The 12,024-nt window shown below is 46.2% G+C and overlaps 1 protein-coding gene and 1 non-coding gene across 2 annotated transcripts in view; both read right to left on the bottom strand.

The window, feature by feature from the left end:
* The window catches only part of CFDP1 (craniofacial development protein 1), a 100,476-nt gene that overhangs the window by 43,037 nt on the left and 45,415 nt on the right, over nucleotides 1-12,024 (bottom strand). The window contains exon 5 of the mRNA XM_040329084.1: nucleotides 7,166-7,291. Within this exon, the coding sequence (XP_040185018.1) occupies nucleotides 7,166-7,291 (126 nt within the window). The remainder of the gene's footprint in view (nucleotides 1-7,165; nucleotides 7,292-12,024) is intronic.
* On the bottom strand, nucleotides 2,886-3,004 carry LOC120918113. Its single transcript, XR_005744322.1, has one exon. It is a non-coding gene; the product is annotated as a 5S ribosomal RNA (ribosomal RNA).

Genomic DNA, 12,024 nt, shown 5'->3' with positions numbered 1-12,024 from the left:
CTATTCCCTTCACTCAAATGACTGGACAGGTATGTGACCAAGCAGGGCGTTTGGTGTGCTCCTGCACTCCCTTCAGTCCACCTGTCCACCTCCATTCATTGGAATGCATGTGACTTTATAGCGAGGACACTTATTGGTCAGTGTCCGGACCACAGGATGCCTTGGCGTGGCTCGTTCGTGCGTCCGCCAATACGCGTGGACAAACTCCTGTCTCCAACGTACACTGCTAGACCGGATAAAACAGCTGCTCTGCAAGCCGGTTGACAAGCAGGTCCCATCCTGGTCATTCCCCATTTCTGGGTTCCTTCCCATCTGAATACCGACATGTCAGATGTGAGATTGTTCTATATACCCTAGGCTCCTTATAACCCTGCGAGTCGATCATTAAACTACGCAGAAAAGAAGCCTGTTACAAAATTGCGAGTAACCACTGCATTCATTGGTATATAACAGAAAAGAACAAAGGTGTCGGGGAAAGAAAACTTTTCACCGCCCCCCGCGTATAATATGCAGATACATTTTACCCTATAATCTCAGGGTAAACCCATGAGTGCCACACGCCAACAGAATACAGTATTCTGTAAAAATCCAGTGTTTGAGGTCATGATCCACTCCACGCACCAAGGAGTGTTAAGTTAAGCAGATCCCTACCACAAGGGACCAATGCCATAGTAGGAGTAAGAGATGAATATTGGTTATTCATATCCAGTTCGTCCGAGGGGGTGACGTGAAGGACATACACTGAGCTATAAAGCTCGGATCGGATCGGGAGAACCAGTCAGAAAAAATCCTGATGCTGAATTTTTTAGGCAAACAGCCCCTAACAGCGTAACCCCTTTCCTACTAAAAATAACCTACTAGGTGATTTTATGACCTCCTTCCAGTGTCCTATAACCCTACTGGGTTCAGGTCTAGGGAATGTCTCTGGCATGCCTAGAAGTAAAGGCCCGCAATCAGAAATCCTGTTCCTTCCATGTGAATGGAAAATAAGGTCTGAAATAAAGTGACCAAAATGTCCCAGATATACAGGTCCTAGATCTTGTATTTCCGAAGGACAGCAAGCTCAGACTTAATATGGAAAAACAGATAGACACCCCCAGCCTCCACTGCTGTGTTTTCTGATATACAGAAACCTGTAGGATAGAGAAGACACAACCAACCTTAGGTGTGTATTTCTCATATGTAGTAAGATACCATATAACCTAAGCCCAGAGAAAGGACAGAAGCTCCAAGTGTGAGCTTCTGATGCTTAATAGGTTTATAGGTCCTACATTCAACAGAGAGGCCACTAGCCAATATGGTGTTTTTTCTGAGTAATAAAGAGCGCAGAGGACACAGACACCTTCTACTGCTGTGTTTTATTTATGTGCAGCGACCCAAGGTAATAGATTCAGGACAGGAGGACAAGAACCACTATAGTGTTGTCTATTCCTGACTGACCGCAGTACGGTCTTCCAATCAACAGAAAATAATACTAGCACCTATAGTATATCTCTGATGATCATAGAAAAAGCAGTCGCATGGCCAGTATGACCAAAAGGACATATGCGGCCTCAACCGTGTATTGCTGGTGTTATACTCCCTGCAGTCATAACTAGCAGAGAGTGGTATTAGCATACTTCAGATAAACAATAGGGTATAGGACAAGGGACCGAAATGTTACAGACAGTAACATTGTGTATTCCAACACCCACAGTCATATACCTGATAGAAACGTCACTAGCAAGAACACTCAATGCTGTGCGTTTCTGGATAGTAACAGTATACCGTCATGAACCCACAATACCAGTTGTGCATTATTTTGATTAGAAAAAAAAAACTTGGAAAGTTTATATGACCAACAGCATGTTGTCGGCAACCCAATGTGTTACTTAATGCAACCTTGTCGGGTCATCTAATCAACAGAAATGTCACTAGCAAAAAAAGGACCCTTAAAGCAGTGCATATCTGAATTTATAAATATCCTTAACAATAATACAATGCTATGCGTTTCTGGTCAGCAAAATTGTATAGTCATATAACCAGCAGAAGTGTCGCTATCAGTAACTCAGCGTCATGCGTTTCTGATAAGTAATAGTGTACCAACATGTAACCTCCAGAAATTTTTACCAACAGTAACTCAGTGTGGTATGTTTCTGAATAACCATAGTGTGCGGTTTATATAATAGAGGTGTCACCGACAAATCAATGTCATGCTTCTCTGATAAGCAATAATATACATGCAGGTATCCGACAGAAATTACACCGACAGTAACTCAATGTGGTATGTTTCTGAATAACAATAGTGTGCGAATATAGCATAGAGGCGTCACCACCATTCAGTGTTATGCGTTTGATAAGGAACAGAGTACCGTTATCTAATAAATTTTAGGCATTTCTGGTGAGTCATAGGATATCCCTTGATCATCAGTCTACATATATACACACAAATATATATATATATACACATACACACACACACATATATCTCAGAAATGACCCAAGATAAACCCATGTTGTGCATTTCTGATGTGCGGACAGACCAACGCTCTATCCTAGCATAACCTGAGTTTCAGATATTGATCCTTCATCCCAGTGAAGGAACATGGTAGTTCCAAGTACTGGAAATCCGAGGTGTGTGACTATACCACAATAGTGGTAGCTGCTATTCTGCTATTGAAAAGGTCTGAGTAGGTGTAGCTGGTCCACACACAGGTGGGAGCTAGTCCAAGCCTTTAAGGTCTTAACGAGCACAGACTCAGAAATCAATTAGGTTTCTCATGAAGAGGTGACCATAGTCTCAGGCTGGAGGCAATCAGACACCTGTATGGCTGATTTTCATAGCTTTAACACAGGGGTTTGTACTAGAGAAACTCCCAATTAAGGGTTGCAGGCTAGCATTTTTAAGCCTACAGCACCTGGTATTCCCAGGCGGTCTCCCATGCAGGTACTAACCAGGCCCGACACTGCTTAGCCTCCGAGATCAGACGAGATCGGGCGCTTTCAGGGTGATGTGGCCGTAGGCTTTATGCTTCTCACACCACCTAAATGGTTTGTTGCCTGAGCCACAAGAGGTTTAGATTAACTCTAACACACTGACAGATATACCAGCAGTGTAAGGAGGAAGTGATCGGTTGGAACTTGGGACATATTGTAACCAATAAACAACCCCCACAAGGGTAATAAACCCACTAGTATGCCCCCTGTTGGGCCTATCCTAAGAGTTTAGGAGGTCAGTTTTTTTGGCTAAAAAACCTAACTGCACCCTTGTGATCTGCCTGTCAGATTCATGGCAGGCTGGCCCTAACTGGATTGAGCCTTGCTCAGCCCCCTTTTATGAGATTATTCTAGGGATTTTATAATCTCCTCAGAGGCCTGTATTTGCCTGCAGGAGTCCAACCAGACCCTCTAGGGTGAATGGCTCCTGTTTAGCTTGGCTTACCATATCCTCCCTGTCCTCCTTAAGCTTCCTCTACCTGGACTAGAGGGAATGACTGTGAGGGCGGGGGAAGGGCACTAGGTTCCGTTCGGACGAGGCCTTCTTGGGAGGATATGTCTTCTCTAGGGATAAGCTCCTCTATGTCAGACCTTAAGTTACGGACTGCCTGGCGGCTTCATGGAAAGTTTTTCCTTTCTCTGCCAAGTTATGAGGAGCTAAGCCCTGTAGCGGTAGGAGACTGTTTATTTGGGGTCTCCTGGGATCCGCTGGGGGGTTTTTGCAAGACAAGAGATATACATATATGCATAATATTACTTTGTCCTCCCCCAGGACTGCAGGTTTGTACTGGGGAGGTGAAAGGGTGAGAAGTAAAAACCAGTCCTGTGCTGGCTGGCTGGCCCCAGAGACTCAGACCCTGAAGACCAGGACTCTCACTCCCTTTCCTCCTCCCTTTCCAAGGGGGAATGTACTCACTGCGCCCCGACCTGGATCTGCCTGCAGTCACATTTGCCTTCATCTCCTCCTGTCCATGAGGAGGTTTGGCTGGGTCCCCGGCTGTCGGTACCTCTTGTAAGGGCTATCCGCAAGCCGAACCTTCCACCGCCATGCTTCTCTCCGGCGTCCCTTCCGGGTTGCGCTGTGAGGCAAAAGCCCCACCTTCACTCAGAGAGGCTTGGAGCGCCATGTTTCCAAAAGTAGGAAGCAGTACCCGGGAAGAGAGAGCTCTTCAAATGGCGGCGTTTCTTCTGCACCCTAGCGATGGCAAGCCTCCCCGCAGCTCAGAGCGCTGGTGCACACCTGGGGCGACCTGTGAGTTAGACCCGAAGGCCTACAGGTTAGTTCAGCCCTCCCCGGCCTCCCTAAGACCTGTCTCAACAGGGGTACCTTCGACCCTCCCCGGTCTCTAGGTATTCAAACAAAACAAACGTGACGATGTGTTCGGGAGAAACACAATCAATACTGAGGATCAAGGGGAAGGGTGGGGACTTTTAAATTGTTAAGTGATTGTGTTTCCTGTGGGGAGGAGCCATCATCTCTCGGGTGCCGTCCTGGAAGGTGATGAGAGAAATATACAGAAATGATTTTCTAATCCTGCAAGCACATTCATGAGAAACTGTAAGCCGGCATGTTTAATAAAGCTGTGTGTTCAGCAATGATGATGCTCAAAGGGCATTAGCCAACCACAGATTTCACACGGGGCTCGCTGCATTCCGATCAGCAGGGGATCCGCTCACAGATCCCCCGCTGATCAGAGCAGAGCGGGCGGATGACAGGTCCGTGTCAGCTCAGTTTCTGCAGAGCGGAAGCAGACAGAGTCTACTTTGCGGGCAGCCGTGGATTCCGCTGTCCATTTACACCCAACTACCTCCCATCTGCCTACACAGAGGAGAACAGATCCCCTTCTGTTTGTTTTTAGCGGACCGGATCGGATCGGATGTAGGTGGTGTAGTAACAGACATCAACCACACATAAAAAAAAACTGGATGCAAGGCAGATGCTAGAAATGTTCTAGGAACAGAACTGCCCCTTCCAGCCTATATGAGAACCGTTTACCTGAAGTAATTGCCATTCTGTACTGTCTTTTGCCTTTATAGTTTCATAAGCCTTGGTCACTGGACAATGAATTAGTAGTGTGATGACACTGAATTATTGTCCAATGAGCAGCTTGGAAGTGAAAAGAGATGCGAGGAGCTGCAATGATGAATTATATGACACCTGCTAAGGTGTCCCAATCACAAAACTGCCCGAACATGTAAAACTGCTCAGTTATAGGCATTTTAAATCCCAACTCTGGGAACCTAATAATTATCGCTAGCAATGGGGCTGTACCTGCATTATAAAAGGTTGATTGTTTTAATTTAAGGCAGTGATCTCCAAATTGCAGCCCGGAGACCGGATGCAGCCCTTTGCTCGTCTTTATTTGGCCCTTAGGGCACAGTTTCTCCCACGGACATTAACAATTGAAAATAATTCCTCCCACTGACACCAATGATGGGACGCTATTCCTCCCACTGACACAATGATGGGACGCTATTCCTCCCACTGATACAATGATGGGACGCTACTCCTCCCACTGATACAATGATGGGACGCTACTCCTCCCACTGATACAATGATGGGACGCTATTCATCCCACTGATACAATGATGGGACGCTATTCCTCCCACTGATGCAATGATAGGATGCTATTCCTCCCACTGATACAATGATGGGACGCTATTCCTCCCACTGATACAATGATGGGACGCTATTCCTCCCACTGATACAATGATGGGACGCTATTCCTCCCACTGATACCAATGATGGGACGCTATTGATCCCACTGATACCAATGATGGGACGCTATTCCTTCCACTGACACCAATGATGGGACGCTATTCCTCCCACTGATACCAATGATGGGACGCTATTCATCCCACTGATACCAATGATGGGACGCTATTCCTCCCACTGACACCAATGATGGGACGCTATTCCTCCCACTGATACAATGATGGGACGCTATTCCTCCCACGGATACAATGATGGGACGCTATTTCTCCCACTGATACAATGATGGGACGCTATTCATCCCACTGACACCAATGATGGGACGCTATTCCTCCCACTGATACAATGATGGGACGCTATTCCTCCCACTGATACAATGATGGGACGCTATTCATCCCACTGATACAATGATGGGACGCTATTCATCCCACTGATGCAATGATGGGACGCTATTCCTCCCACTGATGCAATGATAGGACGCTATTCCTCCCACTGATACAATGATGGGACGCTATCCCTCCCACTGATACAATGATTGGACACTATGAGACATTATCTCTCGCTGACACCAATGATGAGGCTCCATTTCGCCCACCAATACCAATGATGGGGCATTGTTACAGGACATTTTCTACTCCTACTGGCCACAGTCCGGCCACTCTAAAGTCTGAAGGATAGTTAATTGGCCTTTTGTTTAGAAAGATTGGTGACCCCCTAATCTGGGGGGGGGGGGGGTGTAGAGCATTTACTTACCCGACCCTCCCCTTCTCCCTGCAGCTTCTCCCCCACACAGTGGTCCAGGACAGGGATTTCCAAACGGTTGCAGAACTACACACATCCCATGAGGCATTGTAAAACTATGACTAAGCATGATGGGAATTGTAGTTCCAAAACAACTGGAGGGCCATAGTTTGGAGACCTCTAAAGTCTCAAATGTCATCAAGACCAAAGCATGGTCCACAGACCTGCACTGGACATGATGACGCAGGGGAACAATCCACCACCAGAGTGTAGGGGGAATGTCATCTTCCACGAAAGCGGAGGATCAGGTTTCTGATCTCCCATAGACCAAAGGAACGATTAACCCTTGCAGTGCAGGCATAGCCACACTGCAAGGGATAGTGTTGCACTTTAGCTTTGTATTTGGCCATTTGCAGTTTTCTGTAATGGTTAAACATTTGCTAGCTCTTCTTTCCTAACAGATCTCTGCGATTGCTGATTGACGCCTGTCATGTCAATGGGTATTATGTGACACACGTGTACGTGCTATGCTGTAGGAGACTCTTATTCTGCTCTCTCCGGAATATCCCTTTACTGTACAATACACAAACATTGAAGTCATTTCACGGATTTCCCCTTAAAACAAAGGATATGTAAAGAGGCGACATGGCGATTTTTAGGAAAAGCTGGACTTTTTATTGTAGTGACAATCCCATTGGTAAAGGAATGAGCGCTATGATGGAGTGAAGGACTTACCTTGATCCAGCTGCCACACCAATCCTTGCCGGCTCTGGGGTTTTCTCTTGTTCTTCCTGGCCTTTCTCCTTCTGCTTGACAAACTCTTTGGCTTCCTTGGACGAGGAGTCCACTTCCTTCGTCACCCTGATGAGAATACAGAGTATTAGTAATGAGGCATTTCAAGGACTCCTAGGAGAAAACACTGTTCATCCAGACTACCATTTACAAGACACTTAAAAAATCTTTCATTTAGGGCCGATTGAAATTCTGCTCGTGAACCTACCATTCTTCTTCACTGTGCAGCCGGGAATTAAGAGACGGTTTCAGTTTAAAGACTTTATACACACAGGAGCCGAGTGTGGTCTAAGTGTCCAGTCTGGGTTACTGTTCTGCATGCATAAGCATTGTGGCACAGCTCCATTCACAGACACTTTGTATCATACTCCTGGACCAGTTCCTGGTGACAAAGGGCAAGGGGAGCAACATCAAAGCACAAACCATATTGTTAGTCTTAACCACATTCAGACATTGCCTTTTTGGCCATGCTTCTCTTGTAGGTCACAGGGGTGAACTTATTTTTGCTCTCCAGTGACCCAGAATCATTCGATAGAGGGCTATTGCCTACTATCGGCTGACATGGCAGAGCCACTCAAGGCTCTTAGAAAGAACCTGACAATATTGTTGGGATCCACCCATCTGCCAGGTGGCTCAGCCTTTCAGCATGTGTCTGAGAGCTAGCTGCCCCACCCAGTGCTCCAGTGAGCGCTGGAGAAGCAGAGTGGAACTGAAACTGAGCGATCAATGGTTATGCGATTGCTCAGTCCTTGGGCTTAGAGCCAGAGCAGGACAGCTGCAGCACAGAACAATTAATAGCAGAGCTAAAGACAGTCCATCTTTCTGAACATTTTATGTGTTGCACTGATTTAGAGCCATTGGCTCCCGCTGCTGTCAATCAAATCCAATGACGCTGCCCGCCAGGGGGTGGGGTCAAGTCATACATTCGCCGTGTGCCATACACCGAGTGTATGACACAGGAGCACGCCCGCAAGGTAACCCCCCCTCAGGAGAGAACTTCCCAGAGGGGGTTATTCAATGCGGGGAAGAGCCGCCGTGGGACACCAGAAGAGGAGGAGGATCGGGACACTGTGCAAAACTAACTACACAGTGGAGGCAAGTATGACATGTTTGTTATTTTAAAAAAACTTTAATGTATGCTTATATTGTACTTTTAAATAATTTATATTGTCATAATTTGTATTTGTTTAAAACCTTATTTTTGCATGGTTGTGAAAATGCTTTGCTCTGAGACTAGGGCTGTGCAGCTGTAATCTAAAGCCTTGTACACACGATCTGGTTGTTGGCAGGGGATTGTCTGTTGACAGACTGTTGTCCTAAAATCTGACCGTTGGTACACTCCTGACAATTGTTGTCCAACTTTCCACCAACAAATGTTGGATGGTAGGTTAGTAAATTTTTGACGGACAACGGTTTGTTGTCTGATTTTCGTATGATCAGTACACAAGTCTGTTACACAAAAGTCGAAAGTACAAACACACATGCTTGCAATCATTGCTCAAACACAAAATTAGCAGAAGGGGCACAAAGGGTGGCGACCAAGAGCTGAAATTCCTTGCAGTACGTCACTACATTCGTGTTTGTTGGCCGACAATTGTGTACCATTAGTATGCAAGACAATTCCTGGGACACGCCCTTTGGACAAAATTCACACGCTCGGCTAGCCAACAATTGGATGGTGTGTACGAGGCTTAAGAACAGAAAAGCATGAAGATGAGGAATTTGTAGGCATCTCGTCATACACAAAGATTCCTGCACACTGGGCTAAAAACAAGAGATCCAAATATTTCCTCCATCCGTGCAAGGAAAAATCTCCTGCTGCTGGTTATTGCATTCTGACAGCTGGCATCCATGGCTGTCAGAATACCCAAACATGGACTGTAGACGATTGACTGCAGTCACTGCTCAGCCAACTCTTTTTCCACCCAGCTACATTTCTTAATTAAAGTTGGTCAAGCTGAATGATGTTGGCAGGGCCACCCACAGCTGGAATCTTGGCAGATTTCATCTGTGTATGGCCAGCTTTAAAGAACCTTCTATCCTGGAGTTCCCCACCAGCCACTGATATCTTCAGGAGGTCTGCTTCGAGGTATTGGTCCCCAGCCATGTTCTTTGGCCAGGCTGGAATTACATCATTCTATGCATGCATAGGAGAGTTCATTCATCCAGGGGTCGACAATATCCGGGCACCAGGTCGCAATTGCAACAAGAAATTGTGACCTGGTGCCCGCCGGTTATTTAGGCCGCTGCTTTGCGGCCTACAAGGACGCAAATCCGCGGCCTCAATTACCGGCCGCCGCGATCGCGCGGTGGGGGAGGTGAGGGCGCACAGAGGCACAGGATCCTGTGTCTCCGTGCACCCCCAACCTCCCCTGCTGCGTGATCGCGGCGGGCCCGTGACGGCCGGTAATTGAGGCCACGGCTTTGCGGCCTTGTGAAATCCCAAGCTCTTCCTTCTGTGAGCTGGCGCCATCTGGTGGTGGCCGTTGGCATTACAAGTTAAACAGCAATTCTAATATTTCACTATTTTCACTGCCATCTCCTTCCCTCTAATTAGAACCCCCAAACATTATATATATTTTTTATTCCAACACCCTAGAGAATAAAATGGCGATCATTGCAATACTTTCTGTCATGCCGTATTTGCGCAGGGGTCTTACAAGTGCACTTTTTTGGGAAAAAAATGACACTTTTTTTAATTAAAAAAATAAGACAACAGTAAAGTTATCCCAATTTTTTTTAATATTGAGAAAGATAAGGTTATGCCGAGGAAATTGATACCCAACATGTCACGCTTCAAAATTGCGTCCGCTCGTGGAATGACGACAAACTTTTACCCTTTAAAATCTCCATAGTTGACGTTTAACCACTTACCCCCCGGACCATATTGCTGCCCAAAGACCAGAGTACTTTTTGCGATTCGGGACTGCGTCGCTTTAACAGACAATTGCGCGGTCGTGCGACGTGGCTACCAAACAAAATTGGCGTCCTTTTTTTCCCACAAATAGAGCTTTCTTTTGGTGGTATTTGATCACCTCTGCGTTTTTTATTTTTTGCGCTATAAACAAAAATAGAACGACAATTTTGAAAAAAATGAATATTTTTTACTTTTTGCTGTAATAAATATCCCCCAAAAATATATAAAAAAACATTTTTTTTCCTCAGTTTAGGCCGATACGTATTCTTCTACATATTTTTCGTAAAAAAAAATCGCAATAAGCGTTTATTGATTGGTTTGCGCAAAAGTTATAGCGTTTACAAAATAGGGGGTATTTTTATGGCATTTTTATTAATATTTTTTTTACTAGTAATGGCGGCGATCAGCGATTTTTTTTTCGGTATTGCGACATTATGGCGGACACTTCGGACATTTTTGACACATTTTTGGGACCATTGGCATTTTTATAGCGATCAGTGCTATAAAAATGCATTAGATTACTATAAAAATGCCACTGGCAGTGAAGGGGTTAACACTAGGGGGCGAGGAAGGGGTTAAGTATGCCTGGGTGTGTTCTTACTGTGGGGGGGGGGGGTGGCCTCACTAGGGGAAACACTGATCCTCGGTTCATACATTGTATGAACCGAAGAAAAGCATTTCCCCTGCTGACAGGAACGAGAGCTGTGTGTTTACACACACAGCTCCCGTTCCCCGCTCTGTACCGAGCGATCGCGTGTGCCCGGCGGCGATCGCGCCCGCCGGGCACACGCACGGGAGTCGGGGGCGAGCGGGGGGCGCGCGCGCGCGCCTCCGGCGGCGCGCGTGCGCCCCCTAGTGGCGGCTAAAAGGTAGGACGTCATAATACGTGATCTCGCCTAGGAGAGCCACCTTGTGGACGTATTATGACGGTGCGGCGACGGCAAGTAGTTAAAAAAATCTACAGGTTGCATGTTTTGAGTTACAGAGGAGGTCTAGGGCTAGAATTATTGCTCTCGCTTTACCAATCGCGGCGATACCTCACATGTGTGGTTTGAATACCGTTTACATATGCGGGAGCTACTCACGTTCGCTTCTGCACGCGAGCTCGTCGGGATGGGGCGCGTTTTCTGTCTTCTAACTTTTTTAGCTGGCTCCTAGATTCCAAGCAAATTTGTCAAACCCTGCATTCATCTAAGCATTGCTGAAGCCATACCCAGGATTGTACTCCGTGTATAGGCAGATAAGAAACGTCCAAACAAATTTCACCATCCCAATCTATATCTGGTCTTTGTAGCAAGTAGCACATGGAAGGGCGACGCATGTCAAAAAACAAAAAATCCCAGCTCACTTACCAGCCAGTCTGCAACAAACCAAATTAACCCTGTGTAACAGTTCACGTTAAAACAAGGGGTTTGGTTTGCACGCATCTGAAAATACATGCGTAAGCTGCAGCGGCCACGTTGCGGTACCCCAGTGTACTGCAGTTCTAACGCTACAATTTTGAGAGTCTCCAGAGCTGGAACATATATATAATAATGGATAGATTAAAAGGCAGGTATGCCTGGAGGGAGCTCACCCCTCCTTGAATGTATAGGAATGCATTGGACACCCAGCAATAGCACAATGGCAAAGAAAGTATCCAGTGCGTCCCCTCACCAATAACAAGTATGCTTCTTCTACCCGCGACCATCCGCTTGGAGGAAAACCATCAGGCCTTTAATAAAAAAAAATAAAGACCCACCTCTTCTGAAGGACCGGTACGACTCTGGATGGAAAGCGCCTTGAGGCGATTAAGTTCGCATTTGTTTCGCTATACAAGTAACTCACTCACTCACTCTTCTGCCTTAAAAATCCTACAAGTTCGGCTTTTTACTTAGTAAAGTTG

The sequence above is a fragment of the Rana temporaria genome, chromosome 11 (assembly GCF_905171775.1).
Source record: "Rana temporaria chromosome 11, aRanTem1.1, whole genome shotgun sequence".
In the NCBI taxonomy this organism is placed as follows: domain Eukaryota; kingdom Metazoa; phylum Chordata; class Amphibia; order Anura; family Ranidae; genus Rana; species Rana temporaria.
The sequence above is the reverse complement of the archived record's forward strand: the minus strand, read 5'-3'. Positions and strand labels throughout refer to the sequence as shown.